The sequence below is a fragment of the Puntigrus tetrazona genome, chromosome 1 (genome assembly GCF_018831695.1).
Source record: "Puntigrus tetrazona isolate hp1 chromosome 1, ASM1883169v1, whole genome shotgun sequence".
Lineage (NCBI taxonomy): Eukaryota > Metazoa > Chordata > Actinopteri > Cypriniformes > Cyprinidae > Puntigrus > Puntigrus tetrazona.
The window spans coordinates 19,576,065-19,597,624 of NC_056699.1; the positions used below are offsets into that span (position 1 = coordinate 19,576,065).

At 41.4% G+C, this 21,560-nt stretch overlaps 3 protein-coding genes across 9 annotated transcripts in view; 1 reads left to right on the plus strand and 2 right to left on the minus strand.

Annotated features, from left to right (window-relative positions):
- cntf (ciliary neurotrophic factor) overlaps window positions 1-2,611 on the minus strand; it is a 3,462-nt gene extending 851 nt beyond the window's left edge. The window contains exons 1-4 of one of the 2 annotated variants that reach the window (XM_043238431.1): window positions 2,458-2,611; window positions 2,244-2,370; window positions 867-1,160; window positions 1-740 (exon numbers count right to left, since the gene is read on the minus strand). The exon at window positions 1-740 is cut by the window's left edge and continues 851 nt beyond it. In XM_043238431.1, the coding sequence (XP_043094366.1) occupies window positions 552-740; window positions 867-1,160; window positions 2,244-2,354 (594 nt within the window). In that variant the 5' untranslated portion in view covers window positions 2,355-2,370; window positions 2,458-2,611 and the 3' untranslated portion in view covers window positions 1-551. Of the gene's footprint in view, window positions 741-866; window positions 1,161-2,243; window positions 2,374-2,457 lie in introns of both variants that reach the window. The other variant, XM_043238362.1, reaches the window with a different exon arrangement.
- Window positions 2,612-10,510: 7,899 nt separating this feature from the next.
- si:ch211-113e8.11 lies at window positions 10,511-13,098 on the plus strand. The gene is made up of 2 exons (XM_043244195.1): window positions 10,511-10,717; window positions 11,755-13,098. Exons 1-2 carry the CDS (start codon window positions 10,644-10,646, stop codon window positions 12,392-12,394), a joined length of 714 nt encoding a protein of 237 aa, XP_043100130.1. The 5' UTR covers window positions 10,511-10,643; the 3' UTR covers window positions 12,395-13,098.
- Window positions 13,099-13,741: 643 nt separating this feature from the next.
- On the minus strand, window positions 13,742-20,938 carry zfp91 (ZFP91 zinc finger protein, atypical E3 ubiquitin ligase). 6 transcript variants are annotated; one of them, XM_043244156.1, is made up of 12 exons: window positions 20,198-20,938; window positions 19,879-19,913; window positions 18,675-18,776; window positions 18,520-18,556; window positions 18,036-18,143; window positions 17,286-17,360; window positions 17,003-17,176; window positions 16,781-16,831; window positions 16,182-16,260; window positions 15,987-16,101; window positions 15,811-15,910; window positions 13,742-14,946 (listed from the first exon to the last, which is right to left on the minus strand). In XM_043244156.1, the coding sequence occupies exons 1-12, from the start codon at window positions 20,590-20,592 to the stop codon at window positions 13,959-13,961; spliced, it is 2,259 nt and encodes a 752-aa protein (XP_043100091.1). In that variant the 5' UTR covers window positions 20,593-20,938; the 3' UTR covers window positions 13,742-13,958. The 6 variants fall into 6 exon arrangements, with proteins under 6 accessions (XP_043100091.1, XP_043100084.1, XP_043100074.1 ...); XM_043244149.1 differs by having other exon boundaries at window positions 16,781-16,828; window positions 17,277-17,360; XM_043244139.1 differs by having other exon boundaries at window positions 17,277-17,360.
- Between the last annotated feature and the right edge of the window lie 622 nt (window positions 20,939-21,560).

The window sequence follows — 21,560 nt, forward strand, 5'->3', positions numbered from 1 at the left end:
TTTTTGCTGAAATCAAGATTAACTTGGATTAATACGAATGGACGTTCAGTTAATGTTAACAAATCTTATTGTAAAGTGCTAGCAACATTTTTGTTGCAGGTTTAATAATACAGACTCAGAACGACATGAGGCTGCGTCGATGATGACAGAACGTTCATTTTTGTGCGAACCATCCCTTGTAGACACAAATATGCAAAAAAGTATAATATATTAACTCGCTTTGATCATCATGTCATTGTCAATCTTTTCAAGAAACGAAAGCTATGAATCAACAATCTACAGGTCAACAATCTCAAAAAAGGTGTTAAAACCATACAGTACATTTACATTCATTGCTACGGTCTAAAATCTAATGTAACGTAAGAAATATATTAGAATAACTTTAATAAAATATAATCTTGTCCAAACCCTCCCCGTGCTGGAATGCTGCATCCAGATCCTCTGACTCTCTACATTCTCCATGCTGTAATGAAATTCCTTCTCCTCATTCTTATCATACTGACCTCTTCCTCTCCACCCTTTCATTCCCTTTTTTCATCACATATCCAGTCTCACTTCCTTATTTTCCCGGCGCCTCTTCTTGTCCTTAGGGACCTGGTCTTTGGTGCTTTCTCCGTCTCTGCTGGCATTGAGTGGAGGGTCTCAGATGTTTGGCCGGTCCAGTGCACAAGGTCCTGCAGCACTCGTACGATCCACATCTTCAGACCGAAAGCCCCACTGGCCGCCTGACCATCCAGCTCCTTTCACACAGGCACAGAGAGATTGTTAATGAAAACGAGATGTTTTTTTAGCAGAGGAGCGTCACATTTCTGAGAAAACCTAAGCAGCATTTGATTTAAATGGCCGGCTAAACAGCATTTCAGCACCTCTTTAACTTCAGCTTCAAATCTTTGGCCATCCACTAGCAGCTGCTCTGTGCTTGCCAACAGGTGCCCCAGGCGATCCCTCACAGTTTTCTGTTTTCTCTTGTACTCGCTGTCTTCGCCAGAAAATTCTGCGTCCTCCCGGGTAATGACATCTTCCAGAAGTCGCAGACTCTCCTTGAGCGCAGCATGCAGGATAGATATTTTTTCCGCATCTGACAGCTGAGGAACCAATGGAGGAATGGACACTAAATAACCTCCGTCGGCCGGCAGGGACGGCAGTGATTCACTGTTTCTCTAAATCAGTGAGACAAAGGGAATAAGCAGAGGTTACGAGAAACGTTGAATGAGCAGAAAATGCCAGATGACGAAACTAATAAACAAACATGCGGTGAACATATATTCATAATAATTGCTAAATAATAAAAGATAGAGCCGAACTACCTTGCGCAGCCGACAAACAATTTCTAACGGTCACATTGTATTTATTTAATAATTGGTTTATTTAACAGGGACAATACAGAAAAAACATTATTGCACAGTATTGAGCAGCGGATGCTTAAGGGAGAACTTGAGTAAACTAGGAAACTTTTTGCAATCGCGATGACTGGGTTAGGTGAGGCTAGACATACAACGAGCAATAAACAGTCTACAACTCAACACACACACACACACACAAACACAAAAAGACAGAAATAATGATCAAATCAAGCCATCTATTTTTAAACACCCATATTGCTTTGACAGGACATACATTGTTCTAAATTTCTAATTCTTTAATGAGAAATTTCAATACAAATATCTTAGCCTTGCACCTTTAGGCAGAGATTTTCTCTCAATTTTTGCAACAGAAGCAGGTTGCTGGCCTTTTATCAAGTCGCTAATTAATAATGTAGCGCCCTCTGAGGCTTTCAGCTGATCAGCTCGTGCTGTACCGAGCAGGAATCAAGTGTTGCTCGCCTATTCCTGAAGTTCAAAGACTCCTCTGCATTCCAAACCGCTCCCACGTTCCAGGCCTCACATTTCCACCGAAACAAGCCGAAACCCAGAATTGTTTCATCATTCAGGGGAAAACAAGAGAGGAGGTGTTGGACCTGAACAATCTGGCATGCATCCAAATGTTTTTTTTTTTTATTACCGGAACAATCAAGCCTCACAATCCAGCAGCTCTTCCTATTCTCTGCGCGCACCGACAAGTCTGGATCCCGCGCGGCCGCGCGCACAACGCTGTCACTTCTAACGCTGCTTCCCCCAGACATTCCTTCAACTAAATGTCACGATGCCACTGACTTCGGTCAGGCCGCAATTAGGAAAGGCTGAACGGTTAAATATAATAATTATATTTGGTTGTGTGTAAATAAGCTCTGTTTTGAGACTCACGTATATCTCCAGGAGTTGTATGCATTCCTTGTGAACCAGCCGGGCGAGAGCCGCGGTCCTCCCTGCGTGGCCCCGCAACCCGTGGCGACCGTTTGCACTTCTGCCAGCCATTTACACTCAAAATCACCTACTGTTTGAAAAATAACGTTTGAGCAGACGGCAGGAATAAACAGGCACGTATCCTTGCATCTGTACCCCCGCTCCCCTGTATTACCGTAGGCTGTATGTGCGCTGAATGGTGCTGATCCCGAGTCGCTGTTTCTCGGTTAGCGGTTATTCCACTTTCGCCAAACCGCCTCTCATGGCTTACAGAACGACTTACAAGACGCCGTTCTCCCGTTTTAATGTAGTTCTGAATTAGCCGTGGCTCCGCCTCTTTATGGGAACGTGGTGCGTTTGAGGGGCTGGGAAAGCCGAGGCGGAATCCCATTGGCAATCCCAGTTCACCTCATGGACACACCGTTTAATACCAGCGGAAACTGGAAAATATACATAAACCAAAAGAAAAAGCGCTCAGTAGAGTCTCGTTCGGAAGCCTGGAAGGAAACCAAGATTTTTTTTTTTAGAATGGCGGTCTGTGGTTTGCAGTACGTTTTGTTTTATGAGTTGCATACCTGAAATGTGAACTTTGAGCATCTACTTAATTATTCTTTGAGCATCTACTTAATTATTATATATACATCTAATTATTATTATTATTATTATTATTATTATTATTATTATTATTATTATAACCAGCCTGCTGTAGGCTAAATTATTTTCTTTTTATTTGTTGTTTAGAGCAGAAGCAGTATGCTAAACGTTTGAGAATAAAGCAGATTGTCCCGTATGAAAAATTCCTAAATATTAATTTTACATATATGAAATATTGCAATCTGAAGTAAAAACATATTTTTGTGTAGCCTATGTTTTAATAAAGTATATATATATATATATATATATATATATATATATATATATATATATATATATATATATATATATATATATATATATATATATATACATATACAGACACATTATGCTATGGAATATGTGAAAATTAAGTATGGTTTAATAGGTGTATACCAGTGCCTATATTACTCTTGATATATGACTGTACGTTTTTTTGCCGATTTATAAAGCCAAGAACGTATTTGTTTTATGTCGTGGCAAGTTGCTTAATTCATTCAGTACATGTCAAGAAATTCCTTAATAACTTTAGATTTGAATAAAGAAATAAGCAGCCGCTAACAAGCTGCAGAAAACATTATTAATGTTATGAACAGCACCTCTGTGGCTCTCTCCGACCACCACCGGAGGGAGCCCTCACCCGAGTACTGATCGCTCTAGGACTCCATTTCCCATAATCCCGTGCCTTGGACTGATTAGCGCTGCCAGGTGTTCCTCATTCCCTTTCCCCTTTAAAAGATCTGCCCTGCCATCAATCTGTGCGAAGTCTTGTTTGTTTGTACAGCAATTCCGAGCGTTTATCCCTGTATCTGTATTCCTGTTGCCGACCTTGTTCCTGTTTGATTCTACGATTGATTTCTGCCTGCCTACCGACCCTCTGCCTGTCTTTGTTTACGTCTCTTGGATTCCCCTGTATACTGTCGTTCGCTCCTGTTTTACCCTGCCTGTCTGACCACGATTAAAGTCTGTCGCAAATGGATCCACCTGTCTTCGACCAGTCATTACAGAAGACTTCGCCGCTACCGGATCCAGCGGATATGTATCAGGTGATGTCAGAAGTCTCGTCCCAAGCCGCCATACTCGCCACGCACCAGCATCAACTGCACAAACTCACCACTTTAACTGAGGAACTGGTGAGATCGATCCACACTTTAACCCTCGCTACCGGGAATCCAGGCCAACACGCCGCTCAAGCCGCTCAACCCGTTCAGCCTACCGTGACTCCGCCTCAATCTAACCTCAGTCCTCGTCTCAGTCTGCCCGACAAGTTCGACGGATCATCCGCAAAATGTAAGGGTTTTTTGTTGCAATGCGCTTTGTTTATTAGCCAACAACCCAGTTTATACCCCACTGAAGATAGCAAGGTTGCTTTGATCTGTTCTCTGCTCACCGGGAGAGCGCTCGATTGGGCCACAGCCACCTGGGAAGCACGTCGCATGTCTTTTCCCTCGTACAATGATTTTGTGCAAGAATTCAGGGGAGTCTTCGAACAAGTAGCCGGAGGGAAAGATCCCGGAGAGCAACTGCTTACCCTCGCTCAAGGTACCAGCACTGCAGCGGATTATACTCTCACTTTTCGCACGCTTGCTGCCCAATCAGGTTGGGGTGAATCACCTCTCAAACTAATGTATCGTAGAGGCTTGAACACGGACCTTCAAAAGGAACTGGCTTGTCGCGATGAGGGCAGATCGCTTGAGGAGTACATGGAGATCGCAATCAAGCTGGATAATATTCTCAGAGCGCGCCACAACAAGTGTGAGTTTTCCCGTTCAAAGCCTTGCTCGATTAACGGCACCAGAGCCCATGCAGATCAGTTCAGCCCACTTAGACTCCAAGGAGCGGGATCGAAGAGTGCGTGAGCGCCTGTGTCTCTACTGTGGTCAGGCGGGCACTTCCGAATGTCATGCCCCATACGTCCCCAGCGCCATCAAGCAGCATCGGTAAGACATCAAACTCACTCTGATTCTTTTGAGATTCATGTCCAGCTAAAGGTGAAACGGACTTGGATTACGGCCGTTGCCCTCATTGATTCGGGGGCGGCCGGCAATTTTATCGATCAATCTTTTGCTAAGTCTAATGGAATCTCTCTTGTCCCATGTGAACCTCACGTTGCAGTGGCGGCGCTAGATGGACGCCCTCTTGGACCCGGTAATGTTTCATCAGTCACGGAAACCTTGGTACTGCAAGTAAGCCCCCTTCATTCCGAATCTATTCGCCTGTTTGTAATTCAGTCTCCCAAACATCACATCGTCCTCGGACTACCCTGGCTCGAGATTCACAACCCCACCATATCCTGGGCCGACCACCAAATAACACATTGGTCATCAAACTGTCACAAGCACTGTCTGAACAATCCTGTACACCAATCTCCTTCCAAGCCATCTCCCTCAGAAGAGAAGTCATTTCCCTCCGAAGAGAGGGTCACCACGCCACCCGAACTTCCTGGGGAGTATCAAGATCTCGCCCTAGCATTCAGTGAAAGGGGTGCAACACAACTACCACCTCACCGTTCGAATGATTGTGCCATCGACCTCATGCCTGGACGCACTCCTCAACGAGGCCGTGTTTTCCCCCTCTCACAACCAGAATCAGAGGCAATGAAATCATACATCGAGGAAGAACTCGCCAAGGGATTCATTCGCCCATCCACTTCACCAGCATCCGCGGGGTTTTTCTTTGTCAAGAAGAAGGATGGTAGTCTTCGGCCCTGTATTGATTATCGCAGTCTGAACGAGGTTACAGTTAAATATCGCTATCCGCTGCCACTAGTACCAGCCTCCCTGGAACAACTTCGCAGAGCAAAATTCTTTACAAAACTAGATCTTCGTAACGCCTATAATTTGATCCGTATCAGAGAGGGAGACGAGTGGAAGACAGCTTTTTCAACAACCTCCGGGCACTATGAATACCTCGTTATGCCATTCGGACTTGCAAACAGTCCGTCGGTCTTCCAAGCTTTCGTCAATGAGGTGTTTAGAGATATGCTAAATCAATTTCTCATCGTTTACATGGACGACATCCTTGTTTACTCAGATAACCTCGATGCCCATGTCACTCACGTCAGGTCAGTTCTCCAACGCTTAATAGACAATCAACTTTACGCCAAGCTCCAGAAATGCGAGTTCCACAAGACCCAAGTGGCTTACTTAGGATACATCATCAGTGCGGAGGGGGTAACGATGGACGAGCACAAGGTCAAAGCAGTCGTGGAGTGGCCACGCCCCTCCACTGTCAAGGAGTTACAACGTTTTCTGGGCTTCTCGAATTTCTATCGAAGATTCATCCGCAATTTTAGTCTTGTTGCAGCTCCTCTCACTTCACTAGTTAAAGGGAATTCACATCGCCTATCGTGGTCACCTGACAGTATCCAAGCATTCAACCTACTCAGGGATAAGTTCACTTCCGCTCCGATACTCCATCACCCAGACCCCAACCGGGAGTTCATAGTCGAGGTGGATGCATCGAACGTAGGCATCGGAGCCATTTTGTCTCAACGTCACGGGCACCCAGCAAAACTTTACCCCTGTGCCTACTATTCTCGTAAACTCAACTCAGCGGACGCGCAACTATGATGTGGGAGATAGAGAGCTCCTCGCGATGAAATCCGCTCTTGAGGAGTGGCGGCACTGGCTGGAGGGGGCCAAATTCCCATTCACTATCCTGACTGACCACAGAAACCTTGAATACATCCAGTCCGCTAAACGCCTAAATTCACGGCAAGCTAGATGGTCTCTGTTTTTTTTCCCGGTTTGATTTTAAGGTTACCTATCGCCCAGGCTCTAAGAACACTAAGGCAGATGCCCTATCCAGGCAGTTCGAGAGCACCCCTGCGCATTCTCTATGGACCCCATTCTACCGTCGGCTCGTATTGTGGCTCCAGTTCAGTGGGACATCATGACGGAGATCTCTGAGGCACAACTTGATGAACCTGCCCCCAGCATGCCCACCCAATCGAACCTATGTGCCTCAAGCCCTGAGATCAAGAGTTCTCCATTGGATTCATGATAGCCCCAGCTCCGGTCATCCAGGTATCACTGCCACCCTTCACTTAGTCAACAACCGCTTTTGGTGGCCAACCATACGCTCGGACACTATCCAATTCGTTCAACAGTGCCAAATATGCAACATCACTAAAACCTCTCACCAACGCCCAGCAGGACTCCTACAACCGCTACCCATACCAGAGAGACCATGGTCTCACATTGCCATCGACTTCGTGACGGATCTGCCGGTCTCCAATTCCTTCACCACGGTGCTCACGGTTGTTGACCGGTTTTCTAAGTCTTGCAGGTTCATACCTCTGCCGAAATTACCCACAGCCTGGGAAACTGCCGAGGTGCTTTTACAGCAAGTGTTCCGTTTTTACGGCTTACCAGAGGACATTGTATCAGACCGTGGCCCACAGTTCACCTCTCGAGTCTGGCAAGCCTTCTGTTCCCAACTCAATATTAATGTAAGTCTAACGTCAGGTTATCACCCCCAATCCAACGGTCAAGCTGAACGCATGAATCAGGAACTGTCTCAATTTCTACGGAATTACTGCCACGACAATCAAAACGATTGGAGCCGCTATCTTGTCTGGGCTGAGTATGCGCAGAACTCGTTGAGGAAGCAATCTACCGGGCTGACTCCCTTCCAATGTGTCCTGGGCTTTCAACCACCACTATTTCCCTGGTCTGGAGAACCTTCAGCACTACCCGCAATCAATTCGTGGCTACAGAGGAGTGAGGAAGTGTGGGTTCGGCTCACGTTCATCTCAGAGGAGCAGTCAGGAGGTTTCAAGAACAAGCCGACCGCCATCGCCGAGAGGGGCGGAATATTCACCTGGTGACTGGGTCTGGCTATCGACCGGGACCTCCGACTTCGTTACCCTGCAAGAAGCTAAGCCCAAGGTACGTGGGTCCTTTCAAGGTCATTGCACAAGTCTCACCAGTTTCTTACCGCCTAGATCTCCCTGCTAATTACCGTGTTGCTTCTACATTCCATGTCTCTTTGCTTAAACCCGCCGGTGGCCCGGGAGGAGAGAGGACCAGGATGAGGTTGCTGCCGAGGACGCCCCTCCCTAATCATCGATGGCGAGGAAGCCTACCAGGTTCGAAATCCTGGATTCACGACGCCGAGGCAGGGAACTGCAGTACCTAATCGACTGGGAGGGCTATGGACCAGAAGAAAGGTCCTGGATACCTGCTCGAGACATTCTCGATCCTTCACTCATCGCTACCTTCCACCAGGACCACCCGACAAACCTGCTCCCAGACCCGTGGAAGACCTCGGCGTCGAATCACCCCTCGCTTCGGGCCGCTCGCAGGGGGGCTCTGTTATGAACAGCACCTCTGTGGCTCTCTCCGACCACCACCGGAGAGCCCTCACCCGAGTACTGATCGCTCTAGGACTCCATTTCCCATAATCCCGTGCCTTGGACTGATTAGCGCTGCCAGGTGTTCCTCATTCCCTTTCCCCTTTAAAAGATCTGCCCTGCCATCAATCTGTGCGAAGTCTTGTTTGTTTGTACAGCAATTCTGAGCGTTTATCCCTGTATCTGTATTCCTGTTGCCGACCTTGTTCCTGTTTGATTCTACGATTGATTTCTGCCTGCCTACCGACCCTCTGCCTGTCTTTGTTTACGTCTCTTGGATTCCCCTGTATACTGTCGTTCGCTCCTGTTTTACCCTGCCTGTCTGACCACGATTAAAGTCTGTCGCAAATGGATCCACCTGTCTTCGACCAGTCATTACAATTAAATTTGCCAAAAGTTCAAATCTGCTGTGCTTTCTGACAAATTCTGTGGTTATTCACCTATTCGCATGAGGAATTGATGTCTACGTGAAATAACAAGGAAGGGTGGTACAAAAGGGTGTTATTCCACTTTTCTATTTTTCTAAGCTTATCACTGCCCACACATTCCCTTTTTACAATAGGGAGGCTGGAAAATGTGGTAACCTGTTACTTTCGCATTTATTTGAGACATTGACTGTTTCTCAAACCGTGTTTCTACTAGGCCCATATTTGTCCACCAGAAGTGGAAATGCTGAAGAATGCATAACATTTGAAAACTTTTGAAACTGTGTAAAGTGTCAAAAGTGATGTTGTTAAATCAATATTTCACTATCGGAGTGCAACAATATAGAAAGCATGAACATTTTTAACTTTGTACATTCATTTTATTGTGGAAATCAAAAGTACTTTTACCATTTATTTTTGAATAGTTCTATAACCTTCCTCTTACAAGTCGTAAGGCTTAGCCTACATCATATGAATTATTCCTGTAATTAGGTTATACACAAATAATAACGTCACGTTATCTTTATAAATAATAGTCTATAATGAATGTTGAATAATGTTGGTCGAGTGCTCATAGTCTCAAGGCCTTATACTATTGCTTTTATGCAAAAGTGTGTTTTTGGATGATTTCAGCATAAATGCTTATCGTTTTTTGGTAAATATACTGTACATTAAAGTAACATATACACTGCAATATATACATGTTATATACACTACTATTGAAGGAACTGGACCGTGATGCCCGTGAGAAGTCCAACCAATGTGAATCATCTTTGGGTAATCCTCCAGGAGAGCAATACATCAAGTCAATGTTTGACCGATTATGCAGAGCTGTAACAGTTGCTAATGGTGGATATTTTGATGAATCAAAAATGCATTTATTTTCTATATATAAATTATGCAATAACATATGTTTTCGTAGTTTGTGCTGTTCCTCATGAGCGCATAATTATCACAAATAAAAAAGGATCCCTGCCAGTATTGTCTATAGGGCATTTCCAAACTTTTCAGAGGGCATTGTATATCAGGGGATGTGAAACATTTCTTTGCATTTTGTGGTTGCGCTAGAAAGGATATACACAGTATTGCCGCAGCTGGGGCAAAGTGATAGATCAACGCGACTCTGTCTGCACGACTATTCCCATATTCCTTCCGCTGCTGATAATGGCTGCAATGAACATTAAAAAAAAACTCTAGTGCGAATCGTCATTCATTATAACACTTGTTAACAAGGTTGTCCCATCAAGTGCCCCCTGTAAATCATTCATGTCTCCTGGTGTGTTATCCCTGTTTTAAAGACCAGTATTATTTATGTAGTATTTATTGCAGTGAGTTTTTCATTAATTTTAATTAAAGTTTAATTTACATTTATTTTGTAATTACTTTTATTACTTTATACTTTCATACTTTATTTTAAGAATATGCTTTAGTAATGTTTTTATCATTTTAACATTTTATATATACATACATATATATATATATATATATATATATATATATATATATATATATATATATATATATATATATATATTGTTGTCTTTATTGTTTTTATTTCACGTTTAGTTTTACTCATTTTAAAACTTCTAATTAGCAGCTTACATTTGCAGTTTTCAGTGTTTTATTTTAGCACTTTATGTTTAAGTATTTGATCGAATATTTCAATTTAACTTTTATTATTGGTCTATTTTAATGAACAAAAACGACTAATAATTGTAATTCTCTTTAATATTTGAATATCACTGTCTCAATACCTCTCCCAGCCTCGCAGCGGCGCACTCGTTTTCTCATCATCACCACGAAAATCAGTTTGGAGCCCAAGAAGAAAACCCGACTTCCGGATAAACAAACGATTCAATAATATTTTAATCTTTGATATCCAATCATATTGACACGTTTTTCATAGAATCTGGATCACTTTTCTCAATAAGTTGTATATAGGTCGATATGAATTCGCTTGTGGGATACGGGGTTTCATCCGAGTCGGAGGACGAAGAGAAAGGAGAAGACAATACGAAGGGGTAAGTCATTCATAATTAAATAAACAAATACGTTATTTATAATACCTGTTTTCAGTCGGTACGGGAGTTTTTAATTTGCCCCGCGTGAAGAGAAGCGTCCACGGTCGTGCGTTAATCTAAAATCTTATATGGAAAGCTCATTTAAAATAAACCAAACATGAATTCTTCAGGGTACAAAATTATATAAATGCTCCCCATTCAGTTCATTTTGTGTGTGTGTGTGTGTGTGTATATATATATATATATATATATATATATATATATATATATATATATATATATATATATATATATATATAATTTGAAGTGAGTAAGAATGGGGACTGAGGCTGTCAAACTCCACAAAGGACGAAAAGCACCATAAAGTAGTCCATATACTTGACTTATAGACTGAAGCCAAATGATAGCTTTTGAGGAAACACAAGTCCTGTAATTTAATGCTTTAAATTCACTTCTTGTTTGACAGAGAGGGTCACCGCTCACTTTCATTTGGTAAAGAATTAATTGTATTACATAACTCAGTTTGTGGTTTAAAAGGTAATTGTTTAACTTGCAGACAATGTAAAAATCCACTCGGAGTGCGCTTTGATTTTAATTTTAGCTGTAGCTGATATTACATTTAAAGCTGATACATTTTAAATGACATCATTACAAATGTGTCGATACAAGAACATTTAAATACATGACTGTGAATTAAAGCATATTTCAGTATAGAATATATGCTTGCAAGTATATTAAGTGCACTTTAACCGTATTTCAAAGAAGTAATTATGAAATGGAATATAAAGATGTTAAAGCTAATTACATTAAACATACATTTAAATTATATTTTACTTTAATTAGGTGCTCAAAACTCTTCATTCAATGTGCACTTAATAAAGAGTATTATTTATTTATGTGTTATTTTATTTGTGCGTATAAACTAAGAAAGCATTTGACAGCGACTGCATCAATGATTACATGGTAAAAAAAAAAGAAATCAATTATTCTGAGAATAATCGCTTTTTAGATAAACATCTTTAATTGTTTCTGCTTAGGTCCTTCAAAAAGACAGAGTGCACAGCAGAGAAGACGAAAAGCCATAATTTCCTGGTGGAGTCGGAGTCGCTTTCCAGCGAGTCTGACTCTGATCCGGAGAACGAGGATCAAGAGGAGCCTCCCGCTGCCGTCCGCTCCGTTTCCGAGCCCTTGCCACTCCTCTCCGTCCGTCCTCGCGCTCACAAGCTCCCTCCTCCGCCTCTGGGAGGATCCAGCTCGGGTGGAGCACTTACAGGCAGCAGTGTGTTTGCTAATCCATTCAAAGAGCTGGCAGAGGAGAGACTGAACGTCCTACAGAAACACGTACCTCTTACTTTACAAGCCCGCCCCACCCAGATCGACGGCAAGCGCATTTGTGTGGCCTACAGAAAGGACGGCCGCTGCCGCTTCGGAAGCCGCTGCAAGTACGCACACGACAGCGATCTGCAGGGCAACCGCGCGGTCACCTCCGACACCGGGACAAAAGACAACGATGCAGTTTCGCACCACGATGGTCCGCCGGCTTCTTGTGAGGAAGACGCAGAGACAGATGGAGAGAAAGACGACGAACAGCGAAAGAAGAGGAGAGTGGGGGTGAACGATTCTCTCATTCCACCGAAACGTGCTCTCAAGCAGTTTGCCAGACTCTCTCAACCATAATGATCCAAAATGTTTCACGTCAAACATACTTTTAATGCGATGCACCCACGATGCTGCGTCATATTTATTGAATTAATATGCTACCGAGATTGTGATTAGTTTGTAAAAATGTTACAGAGTTTTGTAGGCAAAGGCGATGTGGTCAATATTAGCAGAGAGTCTTGTGAAAATTTTCCTAACAAGTGTGTAGGAATAGATCGCATTATTGAAATGGCATTTATCTAGATCTTATTTTTTTCCCAGAAGCCCCTTTTTAGCCCTGCATTAATCTAATTCTAAGGTTTTGAAACAATAAATGTGTGTATACATGTTGTTTTTGATGACTCTAAAAATATATAGGATCAATGTGTTTTTAGATTTAAGTGTCCCTTTTTTGCAGTTACGTTCATTTTAATTTGTTACTTGTGATATTAGAGATTTTTTTTTTTATATATATATAAAATTGGTAGCTATGTTTAAATTTGATATACAATAATGTTCAAACATTTGGAGGCAGTTAGATTTGTTTGAAAGAAATTAGTACATTTATTAAGTAAGGATGAATTAAATGAATACATTTCTAAATAACGTAACAAAAAAAAAAGTATATTTCAAGTAAATGCTACTTTATTTTCATCAAAGAATCATGAAAAAAGTATCCCGGTTTACACAGCACACGTTTTTCTTTCAACATTTATGATAATAAATGTTTCTTGAGCACCAAATCTGAATGTTAGCATTATTTTTAAAGGATAATGTTACGCTGAAGAGTAATAGCTGCTAAAAAGCTTTGCCGTCTAGGAAATTGTTTAAATTGTACCAATATTTAACAATATTAGCGTTAATTGCAATTTAGGATAAAAATCCTTCAAAAACACCTCGCCAAACTTTTGAACAGTTTTGTATATAATATTGTATATTATATTTTTCTGTTGTTTTTTTGCAATTGTATTGCTCTTACCGTCAAATGCTCTAAGTTTAAAAACACTAATTATTACTTTTAGCAAATTACAAAATTAATATATTTTTATTAGTGATGCATAAATTCACTTGTAACATTTAAAGCAGCTGATTTGTTTTTAGTGTTTTATTTTACATTTATTTAGACAAAATAGGATGGAGTTTTAATATTGACCATAACAAGAAAATTATTATCAGCTTATCTGTAATATGGTTGCCTCCCTAATTTCTACAGTACCTATTCAAGCCACATGATGGCACAAGTTTTCTTACACGCACACACACACACACACACACAGACAATGGCTTTACTCACACAGACTAAAGTGAATTAAGGTCTGTGGAAACCTCTACAGCGACAAAACACAACACACGCGCACACACACGCACACACAAAACAGATGGTTGTTGGAGGGGACTATAACTGTTTATATACAAAATGAACAATGACAACTCAAAACACAGTCTCCCTGGTACAGACATATCTACAAAGCTACCAAATGTTAATGCGATTACATACAATATATTTATGACTCTATATATTTAACTTCAGGGCGTGTAGGAGAGTGACAAATAACAGTCATCTCACTGTCTTCCATGGTACACCTTCAATATCCTTCCTTCCCTACAGCAGAACGCGCTGTATTTGGCCTTCTGAACTGTCCGTCATGTTTGGCCCCTCCCCTTCTCCGCCCGCCTCCCAAACCCCACCCCCACTTCCGTTCTCATTAGTCCCGTCTCCCTCCCAGACCACCTGTCTCGTCTCTGAAGGAGTAATGGAAGACTGGGGAGATGCAGACGAGGAGGAGGCAGGGTCGCCCCCGAATCCCAAAATGCCCCGGGAGCCGGCGGACGCCTCGGGCAGGGTTTGGGTGAGAAGAGGAGTACTGGGAGCGGGATTGTGGCTTGGGGGCCTCGAGAGGGTCTGGTTTTGATGTGGCTGGGCGCTTTGAAGAGGCAGCTGCTGTGCGACAGAAACTAGCGGGAGCTGCTGCTGAGGAAGAGCTCTGAAGGCCATGTGGACGATCTGGGACTGAGGGCTGTAGGGCTGAACGGGCAGCTGCTGGACCAAAGCGGCCTGCTGGGAGACGTTGGTCGTGGAGGGCTGAACGGGTAGCTGCTGAATTTGGTGCTGATGCTGCGTCGAGACGAACTGTAGCGGCATCTGCAGAGAGTGAGCGGAGGTCTGCTGTGAAGGAGCGCTGTTTTCCTCTTCTGTCGAGGACAAGGCCAGGGTCACCGGTACCTGCATGGTGTGTAGTGGGTGGTCTTGATCCACGACCATCACTGGCCCCACCTGACCCGCCGGCATGGCAGAACTCCCCTGGGCCTCAGGGACCACCTGCTCTGTCTGCATGGAGCCCGTGGAGGTCTCCAGCAGCGAGGTGACTCCGGTGGGAGTGGTGATGAGGGCTCCGGCGTTGGCGGCCAGGGCCTCTGCAATGAGCACCTCGGGGTGGCTCTTGGCTTTGTGGGCCACCACACTGTCCTTCTTTTCGAACTTCTTACCGCAGATGCTGCAGGAGAACTGGTACGTGGCATCTGCATCGTGCTTCTTCATGTGCCAGTTAAGGGAGGCCTTCTGACGGCAAGTGAAACCACAGATTTCACACCTAGAAAGGAAATTATACGTTTGAAATGTTGTCATTGTTCTTTAGAAATCCGTCAAATGACGACAGTGGAGAACTTGCATGTCATTTTTTTATGAAGTATTGAAAGTGTAACATGACAACTAAAAACACTGGTACTGATATTTCCATAATGAAAAGTTAAAGCAATTTAATATAATATTTATATATTTCACTTCAGGGCATGTAGAAGTGTGACATAACGGTTTTCATTTAACTGTCTTCCATGTTTCATCTTCAACATCCTTCATTCTCTACATGAGAACATGTTGGATTTGGGCTGTTCTGTTTTGCTCCTCCAAGTTTGCTCCACATAGTACCAATTTCAAATAATCATATCAATCTTAATAATGACTATTAACTTTTTATGCGTGTGTGTGTGTGTGTGTGTGTGTGTATAATATATATATTTAAAACACAATCAGTTGTGCATAAAATGTAAAAAAAAAAATTACCATAGTAATACAGTTTAGTAATAAACCATTTAAAAGTGCTATATGTAGGATTGACATCAAGTGGTTAAACTAGGTATTGCAGTCCAAATTCAAAATACTGAGTCCCCCCAAACCCCCACACTGCCTACTCAGACTTGAGGCACACACGGGTTGCCAGATTCCTGCTCAGAACCCTTTCATTTGCCAGGTTCCGAATGAAATTAAATAATAAACTGTGTTTTCAGCCAACTGGCAAAAAAAAAATGACAGTACTAATATTCATGTCTTAATTTTGTCATTTTTAAAAAGTTACACCATCAGGCTTTTAACCCAAATCATTCTTTAATTAAACTTTTGTTATTTGTTCAGTTGCTATGTAATAAACAGTATAGTTACGAAGGTAAAACTGACTTACTGCAGTGGTTTCTCTCCGGTGTGTATCATTCGGTGCACAGCAAGGTTGTGAGAGCTCTTGAAGGCGCGAGCACAGAACTCACAGATATAGTCTCTCTGATCTGAAACAGACTGTACTTTAAAAAAGCCAGCCAACCAAAGACACTTCAGTCTTTACACTGAATGTGTTCATCTTACCGGTGTGGTGCTTGGCATGCCGCAGTAGTTGTTTTTGCAGCCGAAAGAGTCGTCCGCATGAGGGATGAGGGCAGACGTACTTCTTCTTCATCAGGTGCTGGTATTTAATGTGATGCTACAGGAGAAAGAGACAACAGAAAGACTTCAGGTCTAAACTGTGTGACAGGTGTCAGTCAGCGAGGTTTGTGTTTGTACCTGTAAGTAACGTGGATGAGCCAGCACTGTTCCACATCCTTCCATTTCACAACGCACATACTGCACCGGCGGCTTTTTCCTGAGTACAAGAACAAATTATCACCAGTTAAAATTAAAAAAAGTTTTATATATATATATATATATATATATATATATATATATATATATATATATAATACACAAGCTTTATTATAACATTTTAGTAAAAAAAAAAAAAAGTAATAAAAATAATAATAATTTCAACATCTGAAAAAGAAAAATGTAATTAGGCTGTACGTAACTTGAATAAATTATATGAAATTATAGATAACATCATACCCTTAATTCACTGTTACACATAATTTTTTGCCTTGGCTTTTTGTGTCAGTTATCATTATAGCCATAATCTAGACTGCAACATTTCTTGAACAATAAATTGACATTTTCCATGATTCTGTCATTGGTTTGTGACAACATTTATAGTCCAAAATTAATACAGAGCAAGAATTTTAAATAATTTTACAATAATTATTATACATTTCAGTATTTTTTTTTTTAACAATTCCAAGAACTTTATTTACAAAACTCTGTTAACACTTTTATACAAGACGCTTCGTTACCTTCTTTTAGGAAGACGAGGGCTTTTATCATCTTTCCTTCTTCGCCCTCTTCTAAGACAAAACACAAATGCCTGATGGTTAATATTTGTTTATCATTTACTGAGCGAGCGTTTAAGTGAGAATGTGTAAGTGAGACTGCAAATCTAACGAGCAAACATTTTGTTGCAGAGGTGTCAATCTGCGTTTTCGTCGCAAACATACAAAACGACATCGATGACTCACTTCCTGGGTGGCTCGGCACCTTCCTCAACTTCAGCAGCGGTCTGCACGTCTGTGCTCTCCCCTCCTTCGGTTTTGATCTCTGCCTCTTGCTCTGTTGCAGTCTCTTGCGTCGCAGCCTTGTCTTTCTTCTCCGTCAGTCTAGTAGGGGGTCTGCGCCTCGACTTAGGAATTTCCCTGCACAGAAATACAATAGAAATGTATAGGGTGTAGGAAACGAGATTGTTCAGAAGACACAAAAATAAATAAATAAATAAATAAAAAAACCCACACACACTTCTCATACTTAGGATCATAGCTCTGGTCATTCGCGTCATCAGTAAACGGGACATCTTCATCACTGGTGATGGCGTCTTCCTCACTGTTGAACAAAAGAAACATTGGAAACAAACCACAATCAGTGTACATAATCTAATACATGTCTCAAATAGTAAAGCAGTGTTTCTAATTCTTTCTATTTTTTGATTTAGAAAACATACACGCAGATACCACCGAAGCACTAACGGTGCAGGATTATATTATTCATCATCATCAAGGCACTGGAGGCAGTATCACTGCACACGCTACATTAAGCTGGATGCTTACAGCATATATATTTAGAACACCACCCAACACCCTCAGTATTTCCATACAATAAATACAGAGGTTTTCTTGAAAGCCCGACAAAAGGCATACATAATCAACAAAGAACTGACCATTATCTCACAAACAGAAACGTGTTTATGGATGACCATGACTAGAAAAACGAACGTTTTACAGGTAAATTGTCTTTATTGTGACCTTTTATCCGTTGACTGCTTTTCTTGGCCTGGAAATGTTATAATTCCCTTATTAACAAGTTTTCTGTGACGCTGCAACTCCTGACAAGTCTGTATAATTCATAACAGACCGCTTTACAGTAATCCATCTAAACCACAACATCAGATTATATTTGTTTCACAATGTTCAAGTCTCTAAAACCATATTAGTGTCAATACCCAACGACATCAATCAGTGTATATATATATATATATATACGCACAAAGTGCAACACTACCTATGTGAAAGGGGAAGGTAGTTTTCATCTTTTGGATCATCCACAAATGGACACTCTTCTTCTTCTACAACATCATCATCCATGCTCTCCTCTTCCTTTTTCTCCACACTAAAATACGGCAGTAACAAACATAGGGCTTGTTAGACCAACTCCAAAACACCAGCAGCCATCAGTGTCTTCAAAGACCCCACGAAATGGCTTGACGAGCACGGTTTTGTTTTTTGAAACTGCTCTCATATCTTTTTTAACAAACAGCCAATAGCCTTAAGTTGATGTCACATCGTGAATAAAGAGGCACTAAATGCTAAACGGAAGGCAGAAATCTGAATACGTTTGGTAATGCAAGGTATTTTTGGTCCATTTTTTTTTTTTACGGAATAGAAACGCCGTGCATATTAAATGCACATAAAACCACAAAACTTTGATTTCATGGGGTCTTTCATGAGAAAGTGTCCATGTGTTCTCTTGATAAATGTGCGATCACCTTGTTCCTGTCTTTTCGACTGCTTTATCGGCCTCCACTGCAAGCAAAATGTGCAACCATTATAGTTATTTATGTATACGTTTTGTGGTGTGTATTTGATCAGGCATTTGTGCTGGACCTGTTTAGTTTACTACATTAAAAGCTCAGCAGCGTACCATAGTCAATGTCCATTTCTGGCTCAATTTTAAACACTGTCCTAGGCGAGCCCCGGCAGGTGCGGGCCCCTGAGCGCACCTGCACCCGTCTGCCGCGGGCCGCTGGAAGAGAACACAGTCACATGAAGCACAATCAGATCACATCCCAAGGCAAACTGCTTTAGCATTTATTCTTTAAAACTAACTAGTATTTCTTTATAGGCTTTGGTACTCTTCATTACTGGCATGTCAGATACTAGTACTTATTCCAAAAGCGAGTACATCTATTCAGTTTATCACTAGTACATATTCATTACATACTAGTATGTATTTCTTTGCTAATAGACAGTATCCCAATAATAACTAGCTCTTACATATTGCGATTTTTGCTAGTTACGAATTAAACAGCGATATGTGACTTAAAAATTCAGTAATACTTTGCAATAAGGTTCCTTAACACATTTACTACTTAACAACTTAACTTAAAAATACTTAAATGGAAACGATTGAAGTAATGAAAAGTTCATTATTAACTCATATTAGCTCATGTCCATTAAATAATATTAACAGATAAAACCCTTAAATTTAATAATGTATGTTATTACTTAATATTCACATTTATATTAACTGAGATGAATGCTTACTAATGTTAACAAAGTGAGTAATTTCCAACTTATTGTAGTTAACAGATATTCAGATATCCATTCCAATAATTGCTGGTACCTACTTACTATTATTACTAGTGGTTTGTGTCCTATTTATAACTAGTAGTAACATGTTTAAATTTAACTATATACAGCTATTACGACTAGTCATTGTTTTGGATAAAACAGGTACCTAAAATATATAACTATCTTTAAAGCTAAAATGAATAGCTATTATTGGTAGAAGATCGCTAGTTACAAAGAAATAAAGTACTAGAACTTAATAGTAGCTAAACGGTAACACAAACTAGTCGAAAATGAATACTTGATACTTCTACTATACTTCAGCCAAAAAGCTTTACAGAATTTAATGTTGAAAACGTTCTTTGTAAATCAATAACAGTTTAACAACTGAATTACGAATAACGGTTATAACTATTAGAAGAATAAGTACTAGTATCTAATGAATAGTCACTTACTCAGATTTTTTTAAACAGAAATGACAGAATACTAATAAAACGGCTGGCCATAAACAGCCTCCTTCAGATGCTTATTAACAAAATAAATGTCATTTCAAGTACCTCGATTAACCAGCGCATCCTTGTTTTCTTCAAACCTGTCATAAGACGGAGAAACAGGCTGATTTATTTATCATGTCTCATCTTTTAGGTTCATCCTTCCAGTGTCAAAGAGTGTGTGAGTTATTTTGCCCAACTACTCTTTTAGAAACACATCTGCTTTCACTAGTGCAAACGTAAACACTGCAGTCTGACAGCGTTAAGCCTGAAGGGTGTGAAATTAACACAGGAATGCCTTATTATCAGGACCTGCACGAGCGAGGCCTTGTTACTGTGCTCTAAAACATGTCATGTATATTAGAGGCTTAAAAGGCGCCCGTACTCATCCGGAAGGTCGCGGTCGACGCTGAACTCTTTGGCCGCATCCGATGAACCCTGAGCGGCTGCTGCGCTCTTCCTGCGCCGCGGGCATTTCGCTTTCCTCCGGCGATTCGCCGCAGCGTCGCGTGTCACTTCACCCCGGTCCTCCCCGATATCGCTCTGCCTCCACACGGGAATCGCTCGCGTTGACCTGTCCCGTAAAACCCGTCCGGATCCCGCCACGCTGGGCGCAGCTCCGTTCGTCTCGGGTGGGCAAGCCCCTTCGGTCTTAAGACACCCGTCGCCCCGTCCTCTGAATGCCCTGCACGGGGTGGATGCGGTACTCTGCCCCGCGGATTTCTCCAGGGCCGCCTCATTCTCCACCTCCTCTTTGTTGTTCGAGAGCTGCGGCTCCATCACCACTAAAGTTGTTTTCTCGTACTTCAGGACGCCTCAAAAACGCTCAACAAAACGAAACATAGCTTGCAATAAACAGGAGACATAACATGAAAAATGTTGGGTTGCTAACGGCCCTGATCCGATTGTCAAACATATTTCAATGGATGTCCTTACTTCTCTTTGCAAACCTAGTGCAAAAATGTAAGTCGCATAAATAGAAAACTTAGTCTATCATCTCTATAATAACTGTGCAAAATTCATTTTAAAGACCCAGACCCTATTTTAAGTTCTTAAAGCTATAGTAAGCCACGCTGTTAGCAGGGCCCACTGCTGTCGCTCTTTGTTGCGTCTCCTTTAAGTCGAGATAAAGCCGCAGACGAGCTCAGCAGCGACACACAGCGCTGCGGCTGTATATGTGCCTGTTTCCACTGATCTACAAAAGCTGTTCTGCGAAACACGAATGACTAAAGCCGTTCCAGATGTACTTTAAATTGAAGGACGTGGCGCAGTGGGAGACTCTCACCTCACATTTGCAAATAGCATCGCAGTATCGTACTTTTTATATATACGTTATGATAGTAGTTAAAAAAAATAACCAGAATGCTCAGAAAAGTGTCAACGTCCATTCAGTTTATTAATACAGTCATTATTGATAAGTGGGACAAAACTGGGTCCTAAATTGAAATAATAATAAGTGAGCATGTTAATGTTTTAAAGCATTCCATATAAGAGTCACATTTAAGTATTGTGATCTTACAGTGTTCACTAATTCAGCATTTCTTTCACAAAACAAACTTTAGTAGCCATTTTGTTTTTTTCTGTTGATGCTAGATGCTAACGGAACCTTCTTCAGGAGAATAAAATGATCGAAATATTACAAATGATTTCCTCAGAATCAAACCTCTAAAGGTCCTTTAGAGTGACAGCTGACACCTGATATCCCCCATTTTATTATTTTAATCAATCAATGTCTGATGGTGTTGACA